The sequence below is a fragment of the Harpia harpyja genome, chromosome 10 (assembly GCF_026419915.1).
Source record: "Harpia harpyja isolate bHarHar1 chromosome 10, bHarHar1 primary haplotype, whole genome shotgun sequence".
Classification (NCBI taxonomy): Eukaryota; Metazoa; Chordata; class Aves; order Accipitriformes; family Accipitridae; genus Harpia; species Harpia harpyja.
This window is the reverse complement of record NC_068949.1, coordinates 5,030,874-5,055,244: the sequence shown is the minus strand read 5'-3', so window position 1 is coordinate 5,055,244 and position 24,371 is coordinate 5,030,874. Positions and strand designations below refer to the sequence as shown.

Here is a 24,371-nt window from a genome sequence, read left to right as displayed (position 1 = left end):
GTTGGCATCTTCAGAAAGGCCCAGCCAAGGGGCGCAGGCTATTTGGCCATTCAGCCCATCCCCTGCTCCTGCTGGTACCTGGGGGTGCATCCAGGATAGTCCCCAGCTGCCACAGGCATGGTTTTGTCCCCAAACCCACCATGGTGCCTGTCCCCCGGCTCCGAAACAAGCCGTTCCCCTGGGGAACCGGGCCATTTGCAGCAGCATGGCACGAGCCAGGGCCCTGCTGTCTCTGGCAGGGGAGTTTGTGATCTCCCCGGTGGAAGGGGAGCTGCGGGTGCGGAAGGATGCTGAGCTGGACCGCGAGAACATCCCCTTCTATAACCTCACCATTGCCGCCCGGGACCGGGGGGTGCCCCCCCTCAGCTCCACGGTGAGTCCCCCTGGGTGGCGTGAGCGGCTGTGGGGTGCCATCCCCATCCTCAGCTCCTTCCTCCTTGTCTCTGCCTTCACTCTCCTCCCCTTCTCCTTTCCCCTGTCCCTGGGGCTTTCCTCCCCCAGACCATAATGTGGTGAGTGGGGAAGTCCACATCTTGCCTAGGGGGGGCAAAAAAAGGATGACAGGGATGGAAATGGGTGCCACGTGCCCGCACCACTTCTCTTCCCGGCAGATCCTGGTGGGCGTCCGTGTGCTGGACATCAACGACAATGACCCCGTGCTCCTCAACCTCCCAATGAACCTCACCCTCAGCGAGAACGCCCCCGTCTCCAGCTTTGTCACCCGCGTCCTCGCCCGGGATGCGGACAAGGGACCAAATGCCCTCCTGACCTTCGACATAACAGCAGGGAACACAGACAATGCCTTCTACATCAACAGCACCGTACGCCCACAGGGGGGTGGGATGCCGGGACATGGAGGGTGGGCACCTCTGGCCCTGGAGCCCTGCCTTCCTGGGCACCCATGGGGGCCGCCTGGCATCCCTGCCCTGGCAGGAGATGCCCCGGAGGAAGCACTCCTCACGTCCCTTGTACCTATTTTCCTCCCTTTTTTCTGGGTAGAGCGGCATCGTCTACGTAAACCGCCCGCTGGACAGGGAGCGGCTGGCAGAGTACAGGCTGACCATCACGGTGAAGGACAACCCCGAGAACATACGCAATGCCAGGCGGGTAATTACAGACACTGCCGGGGCCTCCGGTGACGCAGGTGGCAGGGTGGGTGGGAGAACGCATTCCTACTGTGGCCAAAAACAGGCGGTGTATTTACCCACAGCGTTTCCAGTAGCAGCCTCATCTCCCAAAAGCATCTGGGGGTCACAAGGAAGGGGCTGCAACCCCCTCCCCAGCGGAGAACAGGACCAGTAGGGTTTAGGGCAAGTCCAACATCGCATGTTGACTCCATGCAACAGCATTAGATGTCATGGAAGGTGGGAAAAGTTGGGCTGGAGAGCTGGTCAACCACAATGACACCCTGTCCTGCCAAGATGTCCCACGCATCACCCTTCAGGGTGCAGGCTGGGAAAGCATGCCCAGCCCCAGGCTGAGGGTCCCTGCAGACCCTCCAGGGTGGGCCAGGGAGCACATCATCATGGTTGCACAGGGCTCCAGCTCTCACCAGCACCAAACTGGAGGTGGGAGAGGCGGGAGGTGAGCTCAAGAAAAGGATGTTGTGGTCATCACCCTCTTGTCCCTGTTTTCCTTTAGGATTTTGACCTGCTGGTCATTTCCATAGCGGATGAGAACGACAACCGTCCCTTCTTTACCCAGAACTCCTACCAGGCTGAGGTGATGGAGAATTCATCCCCAGGTAGGTCTCTCTTTGCTCCCTTAGTGGCTCCTGGAGACTCCCTTTGGGGCTGGGCGAGGGGAGGTGTCTCCTGGCCATCGTGGAGGAGACACGACGCTGAGCAGGGAAAGGTTGCAGGTCAGTAGGACAGGAATGCTGAGTATGAGGGGTTCCTGCCTACTGCCCGGGGAGGTCAGCCTTGAGGATACCGTAGCTTTGGTCCATGCTGCTGGTGGAAACCCTTCCTGGCACAGGTCAGGCACAACCCTGCAAGAAATCAGCCCTGTTTGGGAACTGCCCAGCTGCAGACAGCAAGAGGTGCCTGTGGTCTGAGCTGATCCCTGGGGGCAGCCTTGAGGGCACCAACCTGCCCAATGTGCCCGCAGGAGATGGGCTGCCATCTCTCCATCACCAGCACCTGGAGCCACCTTGCTATCTTGGTTAGAGATAAAACAGTCCAGCCTGTCCAGGTAGACATTTCCCAGCCAAAGAGCTAGAAATATTCTTCTTTTTTCTGATGCCTTCCTGCCATTTAAATTGCTCCCCTGCTCCAAGACCTCAGGTACCTCCCTCCCACCATTGAGGGACATCCCAGGCAAAGGGTTTGGGTGCCTCCAGGTGATGCCCTTGGTGGCAGGGTTCTGGTGCCGCCCATCTGATGGATGTGTCTGTCTGTTTGTTTTTAGCCGGACGTCCCACCACCTTGCCTGGGCCTCACGAGTCGGTCTGCAAGGCTGCAGCAGCTGCCCCCCCGCTGCCTCGTGCCCCTCGAGGCCCCACTCTTGTCAATTCCTCCATCCATTCATTGCCGTCCCTCATGCGTCACCGGGGGGGGAGGGGGACGTGGGGGTTCCACAGGGGGCTGCCACCTTCCCTAACCTTTATGATCCCATCCAGGGACTCTGGTCACAGTGCTCAATGGACCCATCCTAGCTCTGGATGGTGACCAGGACATCAACGCCATAGTGACCTACCAGCTCCTGAAGGCATCCTTGGACCTCTTTGTCATCGACAACAGGACAGGTGGGGTGGCTCAGCAGGTCCCTGTCCCCAGCCCAGGGCCACCAGTCAGCCGTGGAGTCTGTCACCAGTCTTTTCCCCTTCTCCAGGTGTCATTTCGGTGAAGCCTGGCAGCGTGATAGACCGAGAGGCTTTGCCAGACCCTTGCCTGGAGTTCACGTTGGTGGCTCGTGATGTGGGGGGGCTGAACAGCACCGCCAGCCTGGCAGTGACCATCCTGGATGACAATGACAACCACCCTGTCTTCCAGCCGGCATCCATCACAGCACGGCTGCGGGAAAACAGCCCTCCAGGTCAGGAGAAGGATGGGGCTGGATGTGAGGGTGGGCAGTGGGGAGACCTGGGTGTGCCCCTGGGACTATGAAGATCCCAATCCTAGTGTCAGGTCTGGCCAGGATAGGGCTGAAGGGAAAATTTGGGAATTGGGGCTGCCCATGTTGCTTGATGGTATTTGCCTTGGGACTGGGGGCTTGTTGCTGCTGCCCTCCAACCCTCACTTGAGAGGGCTGCGTCGCCTCTTTCCAGGCTTCTCCATCCTCCAGGTGACGGCCATGGATGCCGACAGCGGCCTCAACCAGCAGCTGGATTACCGGATTGAGAGCGGTGGCCAGGACAGGTTCCTGATTGATGCCACCACGGGGGTGATCCGCGTGGCCAACATCAGCATCGACCGGGAGGAGCGAGATGCCTACCGGCTGACGGTGGTGGCCGTGGACCAGGGCACACCAGCACTCTCAGGCACTGCCACCGTCACCCTCTTCATCGATGACGTCAATGACTGCCGGCCTGAGTTCATCAACCCCATCCAGACGGTCAGCGTCCCCGAGTCGGCTGCCCCTGGCACGGTGGTGGCCGAGGTGACTGCCATCGATCGGGACCTCCACCCCCGCCTGGAGTACTACTTGCTGGAGATTGTGGCCCGCGACGACACAGATGCGCTGGTCCCCGACCAGCAAGGAGCGTTCGCGGTGGATTTTAGGACAGGTAGGAGAGCGGGAAGGGCTGCGCGGGCGATGCGGACCCCTCTACTCTCTTCTGCTTCTTCTTCTCTGCCTGGAGGTAGGTGTCCGAGGCACAAGGAGATGATGCTCCCCTCCTGCCTCCCCGCTCTCCTCCTCCAGCTGCCCTGTCTCACCCTGCCCTGTCCTCTCTCCCCCACCCAACTGACTTAACTAACCTTTTTCTTTCCTTTCCGCCTCTTGGCCTGCCAGGTTTGTCTCTGTGTCGGTGCTCATTTGTCTCTCAGCGCCATCCGTCTCCTTCCTCCATCTCACCCATCACCATCACAGGCGGCCCCGCTGCAGGCCGGGGGCTGCTCAGCCTTGGCAGACCGGACACGGGCACCCTCGCTGGGGGGACCAAAGGGGGGATTCCGGGGTAGGTGGTGGGCTCTGCCCTCGGGGAAGGAGGGCCAGGAGCTCCCTGCATCTATTTTGGAAGCACAGAGCTGATCCGGGAAAGAAAAACGCCCTTGTTGGAAAGGATACGGGACAAGACTTTTAAAGACGCATGGATGCTGATCTAAGGTGGATGGGGTCATGCAGGGAAGCAGCAGCAGTTGCTCCCAAACCCCTCTTGTTGGCACAACCCAAACCCTTACCCCGGCTGAGGCAGCGTGAGAACCTGTTAGCTGGGTAGAGCGGAGCAGGCAGGAAGGCAGGAGATGGAGAGCAGGGGGAGAGAAGTTATCTCCTCCTGTAGCTATCAAGTGTTTTCCCTGTTTAGCCTTTGGAGAGCGGCAGGAGAGCAAGCACAGCCAAGGGTGCAGCAGTCGGCTGGTCCAGACTGGTCTGCTGAGGGTCTTCAGTGGGGGATGCAGGCACAGCCTGTGACCCCCATCTTTTTGGGGTTCCCAGGAGCTGTGAAGATCAAAACTCCCCTCAATCGGGAACTGGTGGCCACCTACGAGGTCACCATCTCCGTCCACGACAATGCCAGTGAAGTCATCGACCGCTCGGTCAGCGTGCCCAATGGTAAGCGTGGGCTTTACCCAGGGAGCGTGGGGCCAGGGCTGGCAGCTGCCGGGGGCTGGCACAGCCTTTCCCAGGCACCAACGCAGCTTCTGGGTAGCCAGCAGCTCTCCCACCTCCCTCTCCATCCTGATCAGCAACATTTCCAGCAGGAACAGTCCTGCACCATCTCCCATCGTGTTTGGGTTCTCCTCTGAGCCCTCCTTTAGCAAATGTCCCAGCTATCCCAGGGCTGCACAGGGGATCGAGAGGACCACGTGCCCGTAACCATACCATGGGAGACACCCATCGTGTCTCGCCAGCCTGCTCCTGGCAAATGCAGGCCTGTGTGTGAGAAGGCACACACAGATCAGGAGTAGGTCTGAAATAGGAGAGACTGTCCCACAGTCAGCTCGGGGCATTGCGGCTTTGCTGAATATTGCCATTTTTCTTGATGAACCAGCTCCATTTAGCTGGTTTTCATGGAGTTTCATGCTTGTAACTTTACAACCCCTCTTCCTCCCCTCCTCCTTTCCCTTCTCTTTCTCACTTGTCCTCTTCCTTTTCTCTTCCCCTGTGGTCTCCACCATGGCCATAGCCAAGCTGACAGTCAACGTCTTGGATGTCAATGACAACACACCCCGTTTCCGCCCCTTTGGGGTCACCTATTTCACTGAGAGGATCCTGGAGGGAGCCACGCAGGGCACCACACTCATCTCCATCTCAGCAGTGGACCCAGACAAAGGTGCCAATGGGCAGATCACCTATGAGCTGCTGAACCTCTCCCCGGAAGGCTACACCTGCCTCGAAGACCAGTCAGCAGGTCGGTAGCCTGGGGAGGTGGGAGTCTGGGGCAGGTCGGTGGCCTGGGACAGGTTTCTCATTTCAGGGTCTGCCATCCTCTAGGGAAGGTCGTGGCCAACAGGACGGTGGACTATGAGGAGGTGCAGTGGCTGAACTTCACCATCCGAGCTTCCGACAACGGCTCTCCCCGCAGATCTGCCGAGATCCCTGTGTACCTTCAGATAGTGGATATCAATGACAACAATCCTGTTTTCAGCCAACCATCCTACCAGGTGAGCTGGGCTCCCCCGTTCAAGTCCGTGTGGGGCTGGGCAGTGCCTGCCTGGTGAGGACAGGCACAGAGCTGGGGGTTCTCCAGGGGACCCCTTCTCTTCCCTCTGTCTGTGCTTGAACCATATGAAGATGGTCAACCCACCAATGTACTCTGTGTGAGTGTCTTGTTCTGGGTCCAGCTGTGCCCATCCCTGGGTGCCACCCTACGCCCTTGGTTACTGCCTGCTAAAACAGCAAGTGATGAAACAACCGGTCCTGCCTGCTCCCTTTGCTTGCAGAAAGCTGTCTTTGAGGACGTGCCATTGGGTACAGTCATCCTGAGGGTCAAGGCCACGGATGCAGATTCTGGGCGTTTTGCTCTCATCCAGTACAGCCTGGGGGATGGAGAGGGCAAGTTTGGGATAAATCCCAACACGGTAAGGAGCCAACTGAGGCTGGAACAGAGCGGGGAAAGGGAGGGGAGGCTGAGATTGTCGCACCTTGTGCCTTGCTCCCACACCTCACCTTCTGCCCCTTCTCGAGTACCAGCTCTGCCAGACGAGGTCCACCTGAAGGTCTCTGTGTGCTGCAGGGAGACATCTACATCCTGTCAGCCCTGGACCGGGAGAAGAAGGATCACTACACACTGACGGCTGTGGCCAGGGACAACCCTGGGGATGTCTCCAGTAACCGTCGGGAGAACTCTGTGCAGGTAGGGCTCTCCTCTTCCCACCACCCCTCGCGTGGCGGTCACCAGCAAGAAGGTGTTAAACCTCAGGCCTTCCTCCCCAGTGAGCTTGCGGGTGGCTTGCAGAGTAATTAGGCAGAAGGAAGACCAGATGATGCCGGGGGCTGTGGGGTAGATGGTGCAGGGGACTTTGCCACGGGGACAGCACGTCAGCAGGAGGGGATGGAGCAGGGAAGGGCGACGCTATTGTCTGCAAGTGCTCCGGCGTGAATGGGTGCCCCGGCCGCGGTGGCCCCCATTGTTGGAGGCAGGAATTCAGCTAGCAGAGCTAAACGAATAGCAGGAAGGGCACCGTGCTCCTGCAGTGGAACCGCAGGTCACGGCAGGGGTATGGCCCCTGGGGGCTGCCCGGCTGTCTCCAGCCTCACGTCACCCAGCCTGCTGTGCCTTGTCAAAGGTGCTGATCACAGTCCTGGACATCAACGACTTCAGGCCCCAGTTCAGCAAGAGCCAGTTCAGCACCAGCGTCTATGAAAACGAGCCGGCAGGGACATCGGTGATCACCATGACTGCCACTGACCTGGACGAAGGGGATAACGGCGTGGTGACCTACAGCATCGAGGGCCCTGGAGCGGGTAGGTGCTGGCAGTGGGGGGTCCTCCCCAGGGAGGAGGGTTATGATGAGGAGCAATTGGAGGAGACATAGGGGCCAAGCCTACATCCTGCCGATGGCTTGGAACAAGGTTGTGCACATGCTCCCAGAAGCAATACCGAAAGCGTGCAGCTACGTGCTTTTGATATTGCTCCACAGTTCCCAGTTCCTCATGGTATGGCATGTTATGGCTTTGCCTGCCTTCATCCTGCAGCCCAGCCTTGGCTTATCCTCTTGTCTTCCCCACCCCAGCAGGACTTTGTCTATACACAAGTGTGTCTTGGAGCAAACTCGCTACATGCTTTAGAGGAAATCTAAGAAGGCCTAGGAGATTGTGGGTGGATAGTGATAGTGCCTGAAATCCAGTATATCATCTCTGCAGACCGAGGAGTGCTGGGAGCCAGGCAAAAGCCAGCATAAATGTAGAGGGGAATGGCAGAACATTCATTTTCCTGAGACCCATGGGCTCTTCTGACCACTGCCCTGTCCCAGCCTGGGTAGGAGTGAAATACAGCCAGGGGTGGCCTGGGAGCACTGGGCCCTTGGCACTGCCCAGTGGCAGGGATGCAGCAGTGGGCAGGGATGCTCTGAAAACACTGAGGCCATCCACATCCCTGGCCTCAGGCAGCCAGCTCTGCTCCATCACTTCTTGACAGGAATTTCCCACCAGTGAGAGGTGTGCTTCAGATGGTATACTGGTTTCTAGTCGTAATTTATCTGGTGCAAAGTGTCCTGAGCCAGAGATGTGTTTTTTCTGCCCGCAGAGGCTTTCAAGATCAATAAAGACTCTGGGCTCGTCGTGTCCCGGCGGCGCTTGCAGTCCTACGAGAGGTTCAACCTGACCGTGGTGGCCACGGACAAGGGACGTCCCCCTCTCTGGGGGACCACCATGCTCCACGTCGAGGTCATTGACATCAATGACAACCGCCCCATCTTCGTCCGCCCGCCCAATGGCACCATCCTTCACATCAAGGAGGTAAATCCCTTGAGAGGGAGCAGGGGTCATGGCATGCTGATACCGTGCCCGGGAGCGCTCCTGCCTACTGGTGGCAAAATCCATTCTCCATCTCCACCAGGGATGAACCAAGACCTTGATTTAACATGTGGCAAGACGGTTTGGGTCATGGGGCTGGAGAGTCAACAACAGCCCCTCTCCATATGGGCAGGCAGGGATGCTGGGGCAGCTTTGGGAACAGAAACCCCAGCAACACACAAAATAAGGAAACAGCCGGTCGCTGCATGCCAAGCCTGTTTATAAACAAGGGCCAAAATGCTGACATTTAAGATGTTTCTCCTTTCTGGGAAGCCAGACTTGGCTCAGCCAGTCGCCGGCGCGTGCATGGAGCAGCCACTGTGCCGACGGGAGTCATGGCTCCACGTTGCCAGTCCCCAGTTGGGTTTTGGGCAGCGGGAGCCTGCTGACCCCAATACAAGGGGGTTTGGAGGGGCAGGGGGAGCAGGGGGCTCATGTGCAATGCTGGGGCTGAGGGGCTGCATGTGTGCAAGCAGGAGATCCCCCTGTGGTCCAACGTCTATGAGGTCTACGCCACGGACAAAGATGAGGGCCTCAACGGAGCGGTGCTCTACAGCCTGCTGAAAACCGGGGCAGGGAACAAAGACTGGGAGTATTTCAGCATCGACTCGGTCAGCGGGCTGATCCAGACGGCCATGCGGCTGGACCGGGAGAAGCAAGCGGTGTACAACGTGAGCCAAGCAGCGGTGCACCCATGGGGTGGCCGGGATGGTCCTCGAGGCTGCGGGTCCGGTGCAGGGTCGGCAGGATGCAAGCGATGTGGTGGGCACGGGGTCAGCTGCCGCAGTCGTGAAGATGTCACACCTTAGCAGGAGCTGGGTGGTTATCAAGTGCCATCGGGGAGTTGCATCCTGGTGGGCCAGCTCCCAATTCCCTGTTAAATCCCCCCAAAATCCTCCGCCACCCAGCTGTCCTCTCTCTCCCTGCCTCAGCAATGTCTCCTGGCCCACATGGCTTTGCCCAGCACAGCCCTTTTGTCTCTCTCCCCAGCTGATCATCGTGGCCTGCGACCAGGGCCAGCCAGCCTACGAGACCATGCAACCCCTCCAGGTTGCACTTGATGACATCGATGACAATGAGCCCATTTTCCTCAGGCCACCCGTAAGGCGCCAGGATGGAGGGGGTGGGATGCAGGGATGGGGATCCCGGTGAGCACACGTGATGAAGCATGCACCCCTGGGCATTACCATGGTGGGGAGCACGACGGGATTTGTCCACTTTTATTTAAAGCCAACTCAATGCTCCTAACCCTCCCTTCTCCCGGGGTCTCTGCCAGAGGGACAGTCCCCAGTACCAGGCGCTCTCCATCCCCGAGCACTCGCGGCCAGGCACTGTGGTGGGGAACGTCACTGGTGCAGTGGATGCAGATGAGGGCTCCAACGCCATCGTCTACTACTTCATAGCAGGTGGGTGCCGAGCGGGGAGGGGATGGGATGGGCAGCTCTGCATCCCCCCGCACACTCCTGGCCAACAGTTTCCATGGCCCTATCATCTCCTCGCTGCCTTTCTGCCCTGGTCAGCGGGTGAGGTGGCGTTTCAGAAATGCCGAGCCTGAAGGGGACTAACTGGGCACCCCTTTCTGCACCCAGCTGGGAACCAAGAGAGCAACTTCCAGCTGAGCCGAGAGGGGAAGCTGCAGGTCTTGCGAGACCTGGACCGGGAGAAGGAGCCATACTACTCCATCATTGTCAAAGCGTCCAGCCAGAGGAACTGGTCCCCTCCTCAGGGCCAGCAGGCAGGCAGAGCCCATCCCTGGGACCTCAGCGGGGATCTGACCCTTCAGGAGGTGCGGATCTTCCTGGACGACATCAATGACCAGTCGCCCCAGTTCACCAAGTCGGAGTACACGGCGGGTAAGGGGTGCCAGGGGCTGGGGGGGTGCACCAGGAGCCAGAGATGCTCTTGAGAAAATCCAGCCTGATGAAGGGGCAGTGAGAGCCAGCCTGGCCCCAGGTCCCTGTCCTGTCTCTCTCTCAAAGGGGTTGCCACCGACGCCAAGGTGGGATCAGAGCTGATCAGAGTGGTCGCAGTGGATGCTGATGTGGGCAATAACAGCCTGGTCCTGTACAACATCTTGAGCATCCGCTACATCAAGCAGCACTCCAATGACTCCGAGGAGGTGGCCAACATCTTCAGCATTGGTGTGTACCCTGCATGCCACAGGAGCACAGGGCCATGGCCAGAGATGTTCCTATGGCCAAAGACGTCCCCATGGCCGGGGTCACTAATCCTGGGCTTGTGACCGTCCTTCCCCCAGGAACCCTTGATGGAGTCCTGCGAACCTTTGACCTCTTCACGGCCTACAACCCTGGCTACTTTGTGGTGGACATCATAGCCTCTGACCTGGTGGGCCACAACGACACCGCCATTGTGGGGATTTACATCCTGCGGGATGACCAGCGGGTCAAAATCATCATCAATGAGATCCCTGACAAAGTCAGGCAGTTTGAGGAGGAGTTCATCAGCCTGCTCTCCAACATCACGGGCGCCATCGTCAACACAGATGACGTGCAGGTAACTACCCACCTTTGAGGTTGCTTCAAGGGGTAGGTAACCTTCCACATGGTGCTTGGGAGGTGTCCTTTGAGGGTTCCCTGTCTGTATAAACCATAGACACCCCTGAGCTCTGAAGGTGACGGATACATCCCAGGCTGGGGTGTATCAAAGGGGTCCAGACCAACCCCATGCCAGGCTTGAGGGTCTCTTGCCACATAAGCTTACCTCGGGGCATGCTCAGGAGATGCCCCGGGAAGAGACACCTCTCCTGCATTGCAGACCTTGCTGTCTCTCCCCAGTTCCATGTTGACAAGAAAGGCCGGGTGAACTTCGCACAGACAGAGCTGCTGATCCATGTGGTGAACAGAGAGACCAACCGCATCCTGGACGTGGAGCGGTACGTCACCTGGCCCATGACCCAGCCCATCTCCTGGCCCCTTGAGTCCTCAGGGAGCCTCATTAACATCAAGATGCCCAAGCAGCCCTTCTCTTCCCAGGGTGATTCAGATGATAGACGAGAACAAGGAGCAGCTGAGGAACCTCTTCAGGAACTACAACGTGCTCGATGTGCAGCCCGCCATCACCGCCCGCGCCCCGGACGACCTCTCGGCTCTGCAGGTAACGGCCCAGCTGGGGCTGGTGCTGGCTGCTGCTTGTATGTGGGGCGATGTCCCTTCCCATCTTCCATGGCCCTCCATGGCCTGGAGAGATGTTTCACCCAAATAATTTTGGGCAGGTGCCCCCCCGCCAGGTGCTGGCTCCGTGCCAGATGTTGCCCCTACCCCTTTGTCTCTCCTAGATGGCAATCATCGTGCTGGCCGTCCTGCTCTTCCTGGCTGCCATGCTCTTCATCCTCATGAACTGGTACTACCGGACAGTGTGAGTAACATTCGGGCTCTGCCCCGCTGGCCGCAATCCCGGCCCTGAGCCGGGGGGACCCATGTGGCTGCTCCTGGCGCTGGCAGTGCCAGCAAGCAAAGGAGGGCATCAGCTTCCCAACGCCTTCTGCGGCGGGGCTCAGCCTCGGTTCAAAAATTACACCTCTTCCCCCAAAATATACGGTTTTAATACTGATAGCACCTCTCCCCACCAAACTCGCCGTCCTTATAGATAGAGGGGCTGTTTGCAGGGTTATTGCAAATCTGTGTTCCCCTCTTTTTTCGAGCATTGTCTTTATTTTCTTCCCTGGTTCGCTGTGTTTCTTTTGCAGGCACAAAAGGAAATTGAAAGCCATAGTGGCTGGCTCCACCGGTGAGCAGTGTTTGGGGTTTTCCAGCTGCATGAGACAGCAGGGTGCATGAAGAGCACGGAGGGGGTACACAGGGGATGTCAGCAGGGTGTAAATCAGAAGCGATCCTGCCCAGCAAGGCGCGATGGTGGGAGGCTTTTCTCAGCATCCAGGGTCCGCATTATCAGCTGCATCCCAGTGTGTTTGTCATGCCACCGGTGCCTTTCTGGTCACCGAGTTTCCATCCCCGATAAAGAAGTGCCACCCCATGGTTTGCTGCTCAGCCTGCTGACTTGCTGCCCTGTAACCCCCACCCCTGCCTTTTGCAGGGAACAGAGGCTTCATGGACATCATGGACATGCCAAACACCAACAAGTACTCATTTGATGGGTGAGTTCTTCCCATCCTTTCCCTCCCTGGTTTGCCACCTTGCGGCATCGCATGCTGCTCCCGAGAGGAGGATGCCTGAATTTTGCAGCCCGGGATGCGCGGGAGACACGATGCCTCTCTGCTCTGCGGGGGGATGGGGCCAGGCATGCCATGTAGGGCATGACTCTGGCCCTGGGACGCGTGCTTGCCTTGAGAGCTTTCAAAGCCAAAAGACCTTGTGCCTTCTCCTGTGACTCCATCTCTGCCAATACTGGCCAGGCTCAGGGTAAGCAGAGCTGACGGGCGGGTGACGACACACATCTGGATCCAGAGCAACCGAATTCATGCCTGCACAGGGCAGGAGGAGGCAGCGCAACCTCAGCATCCAGGCTGTGGATGGGGTTAGGGATGCTGCCGCTCTTTGCTTATGCTGAGGGCTGCTCCTCTCCCCTGGGCAGGGCCAACCCGGTGTGGCTGGACCCCTTCTGCAGGAACATGGAGCTGGCAGCGCAGGCGGAACACGAGGACGACCTGCCAGAGAACCTGAGCGAGATCACTGACCTCTGGAACAGCCCTGCCCGCACCCACGTGAGACACGGCCCCCACCGGGACACCTCCAACCCGCACCCGACACCCACACCGCCTCCTCAGCCGCTCTCTCTTCCCGCAGGGGACCTTCGGGAGAGAGCCCTCGGCGGCCAAGCCCGAGGATGACCGCTACCTGCGGGCAGCCATCCAGGAGTACGACAACATTGCCAAGCTGGGGCAGATCATGCGGGAGGGACCCATCAAGGTGAGTGATGAGTGCGGGCATCCTCCACCGAGGGGTATTCTCCTACCACTCCTGCTTCCAGGTTCGTGGCTGCGGCGCCAGAGGGTGATGTTCCTCCAAAAAAATGCTGGGATGAGGCCAGCCTCCCTCTGACCAAACCGTCTCCCTTGCGTAACCCATCGTCTCTCCCCCTCCACCCAGGGCTCTCTCTTGAAGGTTGTCCTGGATGATTACATGCGCTTGAAAAAACTCTTTGCCCAGCGGATGGTGCATAAGGCCACCGCCAGTCAGGGGGACCGCTCCTCGGTCTCAGAGGTAGACGGGATGTGCATGGGCATGGGGAGATGCTTGCCGTGCCCTCTGGGATGCAGTGTGTCTTCCTGGCCCCGCAGGCTGCGGTCACTCCCCGTGGCCACGGTCCCCATCACCCAGTGGTCCCCCCACTCCCTGCTTGGCCAAAATGAGCCAGGCGCTGGTTTTCCACTGAGCCTGCTGGTTCCCTGCAGTGCCCCAGCTCTCATGACCCTCTGTGATTCCCCTGAGCATCAGCAGCACCCCCTCCCTCGGTCTCTCCCACCCTGGGGGAGGACCCCCCTCTTTGCAGGGTGGGCTCTGTCCATCACCTGCCCATCTCTGCCGAGGCTGGCCAAGAAGTTGCAGGTCCCTGCACACATGCGGGGACATCTTTCCTCCTCTCTGCTCCTCTGAACTTATCAACCCAGCAGGTTTTTGAGGCAAAAAGGCTGGGACAGATGGTTTTGGTGCAGGAGGGCTGATGTAGGGAAAAAAACAGTTCCTCCCGCAGCCTTCCCCCTCTTCATGGGGAGCAAAACATGGGGCAAACAGAGTAGAGGAGAGCAGTGGAACAGGAGACACCTTTCAGCCCTTCTGCCCCCCAACCCTCCAGCCCATTCAGCCTTCCCTTGATGCCTTTCCTTGTCTGCTTCTTGCCCCAGCACCCTCATACAACCCCAAATCCCAGCCTGGGTCCAAAACCACCCCCTTGGCAGCTGCAGGGGCTGCTGCAGGACATACCACCCAGGTGGCAGCCAATGCCCGAGCCAGGGCACCCACCCGACAAGCAAGTGATCTGGCTGGAGGTCGTCACTGCGCTGGTGTTCCTCATCGCCACGCTCTGAGGTTGCTTCAGAAGAGGAGGGTCCCGTCCCTCCTGCTGGGCTCTGGCATTGCAGGAGGTTCGGAAGCAGGGAAGCCAGGATCTGGTCTGGCCGCAGTGGTGATTCCCCCTGCTCTGTGGACCTTTTGCAGCTGATCCAGAAGGAGCTGGAGGAGGAGGAGGAGGAACGCAGCCCCAGCCAGGGCAGCCTCCGCTTCCGACACAAGCAACCGGTGGAGCTGAAAGGTCCCGACGGCATCCACGTGGTGCACGGCAGCACGGGCACGCTGCTCGCCTCCGACCTCAACAGCCTGCCTGAGGATGACCAGAAAGTGCTGGGTCGCTCGCTGGAGACTCTGACCGCCGACTGCGGGGGCTACAGCGACCACAACGCCCGCACCGAGTCGGCCAAGTCCACCCCCCTGCACAAGATGCGGGAGGTGATCATGGAGAGCCCGCTGGAGATCACTGAGTTATGACGAGCGGTGGTGGTGGTGGTGGTGCTCCTCTAGGCAAGCCGGGGCCGGCGGGGATGAAGCACGGACCAGGGGGGCCGTGGCGGGGGCCGGGGGCACCCCAAGACCAGCGCTTGGCCCCCCCTTCCCCTGCAGAAGGAGTCCAGGCCAACCGGTGCGGTTCGCTCTGGCAGCCTTGGAGAGCTTGGCCCCGGGAAAGGGCTCTCAGGACTGGTATGCTTTTACTCACCTGTCATTTATCCATGAAAGCATTAAATTTTTTTTATTTTTCTTATAATTTTTTTTTTTTTTAAAAAAAAGAAAAAAAAAGAAAAGATAAACAAATCCAATGAGTCCAGGCCGGACAGGGGTGAAGGTGCAGTGAAGGTGCGGATGATGTGCTGCTGCAGCATCCCCAGGCAGAGGCTGGGGACAAGCAGCCATCAAACCTCAACCATGGGCACGGGGAGGGCTGGGGCAGCGCAGGGAGAGGCCAAGTCCATTTGGCATTGCCATCACCTTTCCGGCAAGGAAAGACGCCCTCAAAAAAAAAAAAAAACAAAAACCGAAGACATTTCTCCATTTTGCTGGCTTTACCAAAACATGTTGCGATGTCAAAAAAGAGAGACTGACAATAACTGGGGCTTCTGGATGTGGAGTGCTCGTGCGTGTCTTTTCTTGCCCTTTTCTTTCCCCTTCTCTCTTGCTTTCGGGTTTGTTCGTTCGGGGGTTTGTTTCCAATCGTAACCTTTGTGGAGAGTTTCGGGCACGGTCTGTTACGGGACTCAGAAATACACTGTCTATGGCTTTGGGTAATCTGTCTGTCGTCCTTCCTCCCCTGCCACGCTGCACCAGATTCATCATACCCAAACCACCTTTTGAAGAGAAAAACCCCCTTTTTCCCTTAATTCACCCCTCAATCCATCATCTTCGCAAGATACCACCCCGGGTGTTGCTGCAACCCGGATTTGGGGGGAAGCATTAAACCTCCCCCAGGTTTGCCCCCCCTTGCTGCACCGCCAGCCCCCAGTAGAAGGAGAAAGGAGACAACCAGCCGGGCTCACGGGAGGAGTTTATTTGCAGTGAGATGCTCCTGTGCACACTCAGGACTGTGGGCATCCCCCCTCCTGCAGCTGGGAGGGGACGAGCCAGCACCCCGCTGCCCCTCACAGCCACGGCTGGGCTGGCACAGGACCCCCCCCCCCATGGGCATGTGTGCATGAAAGGAAATCTTTGCCCCCAAACTCACTCATTTTTTGGTTCCGGGGATACTTAAAATATATCTATTTCCAGCAATCAGCCGGACACAAAACCAGTGTACTGTAAATGTCATGCTAAGCCGGGCATTGCAGGTAAATTTAATCCACTTTGTTTCTTTAACTGGTGACCAAGGGAAAAAAAATATTAATAAAAAGCCACCCCAATTTGAAGAGGGACCAGCAAAGGGCTGTGCTTGCCAAAAGCCAAGAGACCTGCGGTGTGAGACTGCCAGCAGCCAGGACTGGGGGGGGGTCCGGCGTTTGGGCAGCAGAAACCATCGCAGCCCATGGGGACCGATCAACGTTGCAGGATCTGGGCTTTACGAGCGGTTCAGGGTGGGATGGGGATGGGGATGGGGATGGGGATGGGGATGGGGATGGGGAGAGCTGGTGGGATTTTGCAGGCAGCCTCAGAGACAGTGAGGCTGAATCCTCAGTCCTGAAAACACTAACAAGTCCCTTAACCTGATTTGGAAATCCAAGCCCCAGGGGTGGAAAAGGAAGTGGCAGAGGTGGCTGGGGCACCCCACAGCCTCCGCCGGGGTGGTGAGGCCGGTGGGCTCCTGCCGTCGCCGTCCACGGGCACAGGCGCATCCCAAGGGAGGGGGTCTGGGATCCTGAACCAAAACGGCAGGGCAAGCCCAACCGGCCGGGGAGGTGGCTCCTAGTTCCATAGGTGACGCCGGCAGTGCTCGACAGCCTGCGGGAGAGACGGCAAGGGATGGGCAGGGGAGACAGGGACCCCCAGCACCCTGCCGACCCAGGGGAGGGGACACGGCCAACACTTACGTGGCACTCGACCGCCGTGGCCATGTTCTTGCACCAATAGTGCGGGCCCCAGGCACAGGGGTCCGAGCCCAGGAGGTCCTCCTCAGGTGAGTCACAGGCTCTTATTTTCTGCATTGTGAAGGAAAAGGATGGGGGGGGGAGGAAAAAACCCCCATAAGCACTGCTAGGCTTGGACTAAAGATGCCCACGTGCGTCCGGGCTGCCCCAGGGAGTGGGGTGCAGCACCCATGGTACGGGGACACTTACAGTGCAGACGAAGTTGGGGTCCATCATCTGCACGAGAAGCCGCACGGCCGCTGGTTCGTACTGTACCACGAGCGCTTCGCACTGGGAAGGAGAGAGGGGGTGAGCCCGGTGTCGGGGGGGGGTCCCCACTGGGATGGGCACTACCCCCCCCACAGCTCACCTTGCCGGTGAACGGCGTGGGCAGAAGCTCGCAGCCCTTCTCCAGCACGTCACCCAGCTCCGCCAGCGTCTCGTTCTTCAGCAGCTCGTTATCAAAGTAGGTGATGACAATCTGGCAGACGTTGCAGAAGGCACCCGCGCCCACCGCCAGCTGCTCCAGCGCAGCAGTCCCTGTGGGACATTGAAGAACGGGGGGGCATTAGCACACACCCCCCCCCCAGCACCCTTCTCCTTGGGGACCCGGTATCTGGGTGCCACCCAGGTCCCCCCAGCTCACCTCGGTGGGCGTCCCCGGTGCGGGGGCAGCAGCGCAGCATGGTGCAGACGGCCGCTGGGTCAGTGGCCTCCAGCAGCATGATGACCACGGCTTTGCCGTAGGAGTCGACAAAATCCTTGCACTGCCCGATGACACCGTGGGGCAGCATGTAGCACACCTTCTCGATGTCATTCACCAGTTGCTCCTGCCGGGAGAAGGCAGGCAGAGGGAAACCCCCCCCCTCCCCACTTGCTGCTCCCTTTGCCCCCCCCCCTTTCCCAGCCCCGCCATCCCTGGACGGCAGCGGCGAGGCTCACCTCCGTCACGTTGTTCTCCAGGAGGCTCTCGGCCGTCTTCACGGCAAACTGGCACAACTCACACAGCGGTGTGGTCCCCTCCCTGTCCTGTCGGGACAAGGCAGTGGGATGCACGCCGAGCCCCCCCAGAGCCACCTCCATCCCACCCAGCCATCAACCCTCCATGAAAGACATTCCCCACCTTGGAAAAATGAAGATGCTTGAGGAAAAAAAAAAAAAAAAAAAAAAAAGCAAAATTAAGCTCCCCCTTCCTGGAGTTAGTTTGGATTTTAAGGTGCATGGAGGAGTCTGGGGGGGGGTCCCTGCTTACCCCCAGCATGCTCAGGACCTGCATCGCCTTCTCCGTGAGCAGCGTGTGGAGCGGCAGCGCCGAGGCAGAGGAGCAGAGTCCCAGCTGGCCACACAGCTCCATCGGGTCCTGGGGAGAGAGAGACATCCCGAATCAGGTGGGCATCACCCCCCCGGGAGGGTGACCCTGCGCCCCCCCGCTTCCCCATGAAGGGTGATTTCAGCCCATCGGGGCATGGATCTCATTTACCTCAGCCTGCTGCCAGTGGAGGGGCCAGAAAATGGCAAGAAAAAATGAAAATACAGAAAGAATTACAGCAGTTGCAAGCCAGAGAGAGGGAAAAATATTTTAAAGTTTGTAGGAATATAAAGCAGTGGGTTTAAATAAAAAAAATGAGAGCAGGGCCCCGCATTTGCTGATGAGGTCCCCTTGGCCGTGCTGCTCGTCCATCCCCCCCCCCCACTCACCAGCACCCACCCACCCCTGGCAGCCCCTCACCCACTTACCATGTACTGGAGCAGCCGGGCAGCCGTGTCCGCATATTCGGCCAGGTAGCCCTTGCACTGTGCGGGGAAGACACGGCATCAGTGCCCGAGGGCAGACACCCCACCACCCTGCCTGCACCCCCCTCCCCAGGGTGCTGCTCGAAAGCAGATGGCTGCAAAAGATGCGCCCATGCCACGGTGACATACAGGAGGGAGCCCACGGGGTGCTGGTACCCTTTACCTCCTGTGCCAGGTCGGGTGCCAGGTCCTCACACGCCCGCTCGGCGTGGGCCATCAGCGTCTGGGCGAAGGTGGTGTCGGTCCCCAGCTCCAGCTGCACGGCTGCCACCAGCTGCAGGCAGTGCCCGCACACCTCTTCCATCTCCTGTGGGACAACATGGGCAGAGACGCATCGGTACCCCCCAAAATATAACCGAGCACCCCCAGTGCCCGCATTTGCAGAGCTGGGATTTAAATGCCATTCGCAATCTGGGACAGCTTTTTGCTCCCCTCCCTGCATCTTGCAATATCCCAGCCCCAAACTGGTGACACCCCTAATAGATGCCATTTCAGCTGTGCGGTAATTTTAATTTTTTTTTTTTTTAATTATTGTTAAATAGGTGATGCTTAGATGATTCTCGCCCTTGAGCAGCATCAATGGCATTCTCGCCTGTGCCACGGTACCTGGGCCTCGCCACGAGGCAGGTCCTGGGGATGGAGCAGGAGGGGCACATTGGCGATGAAGGGGGCGACCAGGTCAACGAAGTCCTGAGCGGGGCCCGCGGGGGCCGGCGGCGGCTCCTGAAACTTCAGGGCCCCCGTGGGGTTTTCCCAGGGCTGGCACAGCTTGATGGTCCCGCACACCACCTTTGGGTCCGACTGGGGGAGCAGAAGGGTGGGGGCTTGCAGGGCCACGTCTGCCCCATCGCTCTGCTCCCCCTCATCCCTGGGTCATTTCCATCCCCATCTTCATCTCACAAAGGTTTTGTCCCAGGCTCCAAGAGCATCCCTTGCCCTGCAAGCCCCCAAGACATCCAAAACCATGGGGAAACGCAAATCCAAGGGGGTTCCCCCAGCCAGTTACCAGCACTTGCTTGCCCAGTTGGATGAGGATGAGGATGCCGGTGTCTACCATCTTCTTGCACTTGACAGACCAGTCCTGGAAGGGCAGGTACTGGCATTTCTTATCCAAGAAGAGACGCAGCTTTTCCTAGGTGATAAGGGAAGAATTGAGGGCTGGGCTGACCCCACGGTGGAGCGGGGGACGTGCCAGCCCTAACCCACCTCAGTGCGGTTGTCCTGCAGGATCTTGCCCACCACGGAGACCACCACCTGGCACAGGTGACATGGGATCCCCTTCTGCCGAGAAAGGGGACGCGTTGGGATGCTGCCACAGCACCCGGACACACCCCCCCCTGCCGCTTGCTCCCCAAATCCTAACCCTTCATCCCCAAAACAGCCCCTTGGTGGGCACTTGGGAATATCCCGGGGTACCCGCTCTTTGTCACTCACCCTGCAGACACATTGCTGCCCAAGAACATCAGTAGATGCTCCTCTGGGTGCCCAGCATTGGGGCGGGCAGGCTGGGATTCTCCCCCCAGCCCCATGTTTTGGGGCAGGATGGGCACATCCCTCCCTCCTCCTGCATCCCCCCCTCCCGGCGTGGTTACCCCCAGGGCCTGGTCCCAGACAGTGATCCGGCACAGCTGCAGTGCCCCACACTTGGCCGCCGTCACCACGTCCCGGCACCAGTCCTCCGGTCGCTCGCCGCATTCGTGGAGGGGGCTGGCCCCGGCTGCAGGTGGGGTAGGAGACCGTCAGCCCCTGGGGCACCCCGAGACCATCTCCTGCCCTGCACCGACCTCCCCACCAGTGCCCCAACCCCAGCCCTGCCCCACGAGCCGAGGGCGATGGTCCTCACCCTCCTGCTGTGATTCACCCTCAGCTTTCGCAACGGTGGTTGGGTTTTATAAATTTATTTTTTTTTTTAAAGCCAGCAAAGGACGGCTTTGCCGGGCCACCGCGTGCTGCCGGCTTTTCCAATGGGATATCACAGCAGCTTTGGGCCAGCATCAAAAGCAAAGCAAATTTGGGGATCATCCTCAGCCTCGCGGCACCCTTCGACACACTGGGGAGGCAACCGGTTATAAAAACAGCAATAAATCTTGCAAAACGAGCAAAGCGGGGGTGCCAGCGCTCAGCCCCGTGCAGCAGCTGGTTAGCCACACCGCGGCTCCCGGCAATGATTGAGCAACCCCTGTTTTGGGTGGTTTTCTTTTCATTTCCTCCCAACGACAGCATTTTCTCCTGGCTGCAAATCCCCGGCGTGGCAGCGGCAGCATCCGCCACCCAGGCAGCGCGGTGGCATGGTGCAACGCCGGCGGTTTAATTGCCACCTTGGCGTCTCAGGATTCATTCGCGATGGGGCAAGTGTTTATTCCCACCGGGGGCTGTGCCCACTCAGGATGCGGCCGGAGAGGAGGCGAGGAGCCAGTAGAACCCAAGCCCTTTGGCTGCCCTGCTTTGGCCAGGAGCTGCTCCAGAAAGTTGGGGGGCACGTGTGGAGCAGCACATGAACAGACGGACGGACATACCCTGCTTCATACCCTCTTCCAGCTGGTGTTTCTAAGCAAAGCACAACCCCACCAGAGCATTTGCAGCCAGCTTTTACCACCCGGCCCTGGCCGTATAATTTTGCACAGCAGGAATAAAGCCAAAGGCAGAAACTGCTCCTTCCACCCACCCTGCCCTTACCAGGTTTCTCCCCAAAAGCTGCTTTTCCCGCATGCTGGATTCTAGCAACGCCTTCGACTTATCCACAGGACGTGTTGGGGCAGCAGCTTGAGATGCTGGGGCCCACCCCAGCAAGTCCCCAAGAGTGGGGGCCGTGGGGAAGGGGCTCCCGAGCCCCCCACCAGCCCCACCTGCTCCCAAAAGCGCTGGCGCAGCTCGGCAGGTGCCGGGTGGTGTTTCAGCCCCGATTACCCCATCGGGCTGACGGCAACACCAGGGCAGGAGCGAGCCCCGGGGCAGGGCGAGTCCCCCCCGGTTTCCCATGCACAGCTTCCCACACACCTCTCCAGCAGCGCGATGCCACGGTCGCCGCATCAGCTGAGAGATATATATTTAGGTTGGTTTTTTTTTTAACCCTGGCGCTGGCATCAGGGCAAACAGGAATGGCAAGTCAGCAGAAGCGTTAAGGGGCAGCACCAAAAAAAAAAAAAAAAAAGGAGGAGACGGGAGACAACAACCCCACAGGTTGTTTCTGAGCAGGTCCTGCCTGACCCACAGACACAGGCATCTCTCGCAGCCCTATGCTGGAGACCAGAGCAGTGGCATAAGGATGCTGCCAGCAATGGCATAGGGGGATGAGCCTGGTCTAAAAGACACCAGTGGTTTGGACTTGCACCTTTCTGGCCCACGGTGGCTCCCAGCTCAGCGCTTACTCAAGCTGAAACTCAGGCAACAAGTGCTGGGCCAGAAAAATAATAAATACTAATCATAACACCCAACTGCCGAAAGCAGGGGAGCTTCCCCAGCTGCAAAGCATCGCCATGGGGCAAGCAATTGGGGCAACCGGTGCCCCATGAGCTCTCCTCCACATTTCAAAGCCATGCCAGAGCTGCCTCACGCTGACAGACACCCAGGCAGCAGGATGTCGGACGATGCCGTTTTCGGCAAAGCCCCGGCACGGGGCACGGGGTGAGGCAGGGATGCTCCCACGCTGCCATGGTGGCCCCAGGCCAGCCCTATCCCTGGCTGCCAGGCCCCCAGGGTGGGGTGGTCTTTGCTCCGGGGGGGGGAATCCAGCACCGAGCTCCGGATCTGACAGGGCCGTACCAGCATTACATGGAACCCCAGAGCGCACCGGCTGAGCCGGCCGAGCCTGGCAAGCAAGTTGTGACGTAAAACCTGGGGGTGGCGGCGTGGGCCCCAGCGACCCAGTTCTTAGCCTGGCGCACGCCTCTGTCACAGCAAAAGCCATAAATACACTCTTCCCAGCATCAAAATCCCTCTTCAAGGCTTGCACCGGCCCCTGGTCCCGCAGCCCTGCCATGCCACGCAGCCAAGCCACCGCTACAAGAGCCGCCCCATGGCTTCCAGGGCAGGCATTGCCCCAAGGACGGACGTGCTGTGCGTAGGTGAACTTTCCTGCTCTGCCTGTTGCCGACTGGAGCACCTTGGCATATCCCCCACCACTGCCAGGCCACGCGTGTGCAGTCACGACTCCTTCACCGCAAAGCTGGCGCCTGGGCAGGTCACATCAGAGGAGCCCAATGGGTCAAGCCTGGGGTAATTAGGGAGCAAAACGGGATCTTCCCTCTAAAAGGTGGGATCTTCCCTCTAAAAGGTGGGATCTTCCCTCTAAAAGGTGGGATCTTCCCTCTAAAAGGTGGGAGGGGGTTGCCTACAACAGCAGAGCTCCATGGCTTCCCCAGGGAAATTTCCCTGCAATAAGTCATTTCCCCTCAAGCAAGGACCAGGGGTCTGAAACAGGCTTTTCCCAACTTGTTTCCTGGGGATGGGCAGGGGATGAGCTGGGTATCACTTTCTCTCTTATCAGGGGGATACCTAAGGGACAGCAGCGTTAAGCTCACCTGCAGGAGGATTTGCTCACCAATACCCAAAGCCCCAGTGGTGAGAGGGCTCCAAAGGTGCGAAGGGCTGCAGCATTGCACCCCATCACCCTACCTGGAGCTCAGCAAGCCACAGCAGAGGAGGCTTCCTGCCTCCCACACCTTGTACAAGGTCCCTAAGGAAAGGGGCAACTTCAGGTGGCACCACAGTTACTCCGTTATGCAAGGACAACACCATGGTTTCCCCCAGATCACATCTACGCAGCCAGGTCCCAACGCCAAGGGCAGACGACAACACAGCCCTCTCCCCCATCACTGCCGAGACGCCCCATCAGCCGGCCTCCCTCCTTCCATACCCCGGCAAAACAAGCTCCATCTGAATCCCTGGTGTCTGGAGAAGTGAGGGAGCAAACCACTTTTTGCCCCAAGATCATCTTTAAGGGCAGAACTTGCAATGCTCGCATCCAGGTGGGCAAGAGGTAAAGCAGCCAGTGGTGCTGCCTGCCCCAGCTCTCCTCTGGCCCACCTTGAACACCACAGAGGGACAAGGAAGCACGCTCTGGAGCTTAAGCGCTATAGTTGGGAATAGTTTTGGGGTTCAGAGGGGTTTTCTAGGCTCTCCTCAAGTCCTAGCCTTACCTTGGTAGGAGCCCAGGCACACAGAAAGGATCAGCACCCAGCCACTCCATTTGCTCTCCATGCCGTTCCTAAGATAGTCCTCAGTGGCTGGTTCCTCTCCTGTGCTGCTCCCAGACTGAGGAATCTTGGATGGGTTGGGAGTAGTGAGAACCCACACCTACGCAGGGCAATTACCACACCCCTCTCCTTATGCCTTGATTATAAAATCATCACCAGCCTGCAAGTGGAGGGAGGGACCAGAGCCAGGCAGGTATTCCCGGGAAGTCAAAACCAGCCCAGAACCTGCTGCTCGACACTAACCTCGCCCCTCCTGGCTGCAAAGGGTGGGCACAGCAGGGGGAAAACTTGTCCTAGTGCCATGGGATATAGCCATTTGCTGTGCCCTTTGCTGAACAGAGCATTATCCCTTACAAAAAAGGTCAGCAGTGCAGATATTAAAGACCAGCAAATTTAGGACAAGTGAATTAAAGTGTATTTAGAGGCAGTCAAGTAGTTCACGTAAAGCATTTAAGTGACATTTTATTCAAAATAAAACAAGGAATTAAAACAAAAGGAAAGCCACATTAAATGCAAGTCAGCACTGAAGCCTGATACCAAGCAGCTTCAGCAAGAACTCCCTCCAGCCTGCGCAAGGCAGAGAAATTGCAACACAGGGCTGTTGCCTCACATCAGGCATTGCATTCATCCAGGGAAGAGAGCGGCGGTGGCAATCCCTGGCAAGCCTCTTGAACCTGCAACTGCACTCAATATAACAAAGGCTTGATGGGACACGCATGTTGCGAGGTGATAGCAACTCA

At 58.6% G+C, this 24,371-nt stretch overlaps 2 protein-coding genes across 5 annotated transcripts in view; one reads left to right on the top strand and one right to left on the bottom strand.

The window, feature by feature from the left end:
• CDH23 (cadherin related 23) overlaps positions 1–15,374 on the top strand; it is a 214,173-nt gene extending 198,799 nt beyond the window's left edge. The window contains exons 8-36 of one of the 4 annotated variants that reach the window (XM_052798877.1): positions 240–373; positions 612–821; positions 1,000–1,107; positions 1,642–1,744; positions 2,621–2,746; positions 2,833–3,036; positions 3,269–3,727; positions 4,600–4,716; positions 5,291–5,515; positions 5,599–5,768; positions 6,048–6,185; positions 6,341–6,460; positions 6,894–7,071; positions 7,853–8,064; positions 8,598–8,792; positions 9,112–9,222; positions 9,398–9,527; positions 9,711–9,974; positions 10,101–10,262; positions 10,379–10,635; positions 10,917–11,014; positions 11,115–11,235; positions 11,417–11,496; positions 11,828–11,868; positions 12,175–12,235; positions 12,673–12,802; positions 12,885–13,007; positions 13,188–13,301; positions 14,256–15,374. In XM_052798877.1, the coding sequence (XP_052654837.1) occupies positions 240–373; positions 612–821; positions 1,000–1,107; positions 1,642–1,744; positions 2,621–2,746; positions 2,833–3,036; positions 3,269–3,727; positions 4,600–4,716; positions 5,291–5,515; positions 5,599–5,768; positions 6,048–6,185; positions 6,341–6,460; positions 6,894–7,071; positions 7,853–8,064; positions 8,598–8,792; positions 9,112–9,222; positions 9,398–9,527; positions 9,711–9,974; positions 10,101–10,262; positions 10,379–10,635; positions 10,917–11,014; positions 11,115–11,235; positions 11,417–11,496; positions 11,828–11,868; positions 12,175–12,235; positions 12,673–12,802; positions 12,885–13,007; positions 13,188–13,301; positions 14,256–14,582 (4,718 nt within the window). In that variant the 3' untranslated portion in view covers positions 14,583–15,374. The other 3 variants (XM_052798881.1, XM_052798879.1, XM_052798880.1) reach the window with 3 other exon arrangements.
• Positions 15,375–15,618: 244 nt separating this feature from the next.
• LOC128146912 (prosaposin-like) lies at positions 15,619–23,685 on the bottom strand. Its single transcript, XM_052798882.1, has 14 exons — positions 23,575–23,685; positions 20,029–20,153; positions 19,643–19,717; positions 19,443–19,568; positions 19,043–19,237; positions 18,600–18,743; positions 18,380–18,436; positions 17,895–18,002; positions 17,585–17,671; positions 17,289–17,472; positions 17,013–17,182; positions 16,853–16,933; positions 16,607–16,714; positions 15,619–16,517 (listed from the first exon to the last, which is right to left on the bottom strand). The coding sequence occupies exons 1-14, from the start codon at positions 23,633–23,635 to the stop codon at positions 16,482–16,484; spliced, it is 1,557 nt and encodes a 518-aa protein (XP_052654842.1). The 5' UTR covers positions 23,636–23,685; the 3' UTR covers positions 15,619–16,481.
• Between the last annotated feature and the right edge of the window lie 686 nt (positions 23,686–24,371).

Bases quoted from the DNA above. Each gene is read 5' to 3' on its own strand.
- LOC128146912 (XM_052798882.1), bottom strand. From the start codon at position 23,635: ATGGAGAGCAAATGGAGTGGCTGGGTGCTGATCCTTTCTGTGTGCCTG. The intron at 19,238-19,442 runs GTAACTGGCTGG...CTGCTCCCCCAG, and splicing joins AACTGGGCAAGCAAGTGCTG to TCGGACCCAAAGGTGGTGTG. The intron at 16,518-16,606 runs GTAAGTGTTGGC...TCTCTCCCGCAG, and splicing joins CCACGGCGGTCGAGTGCCAC to GCTGTCGAGCACTGCCGGCG.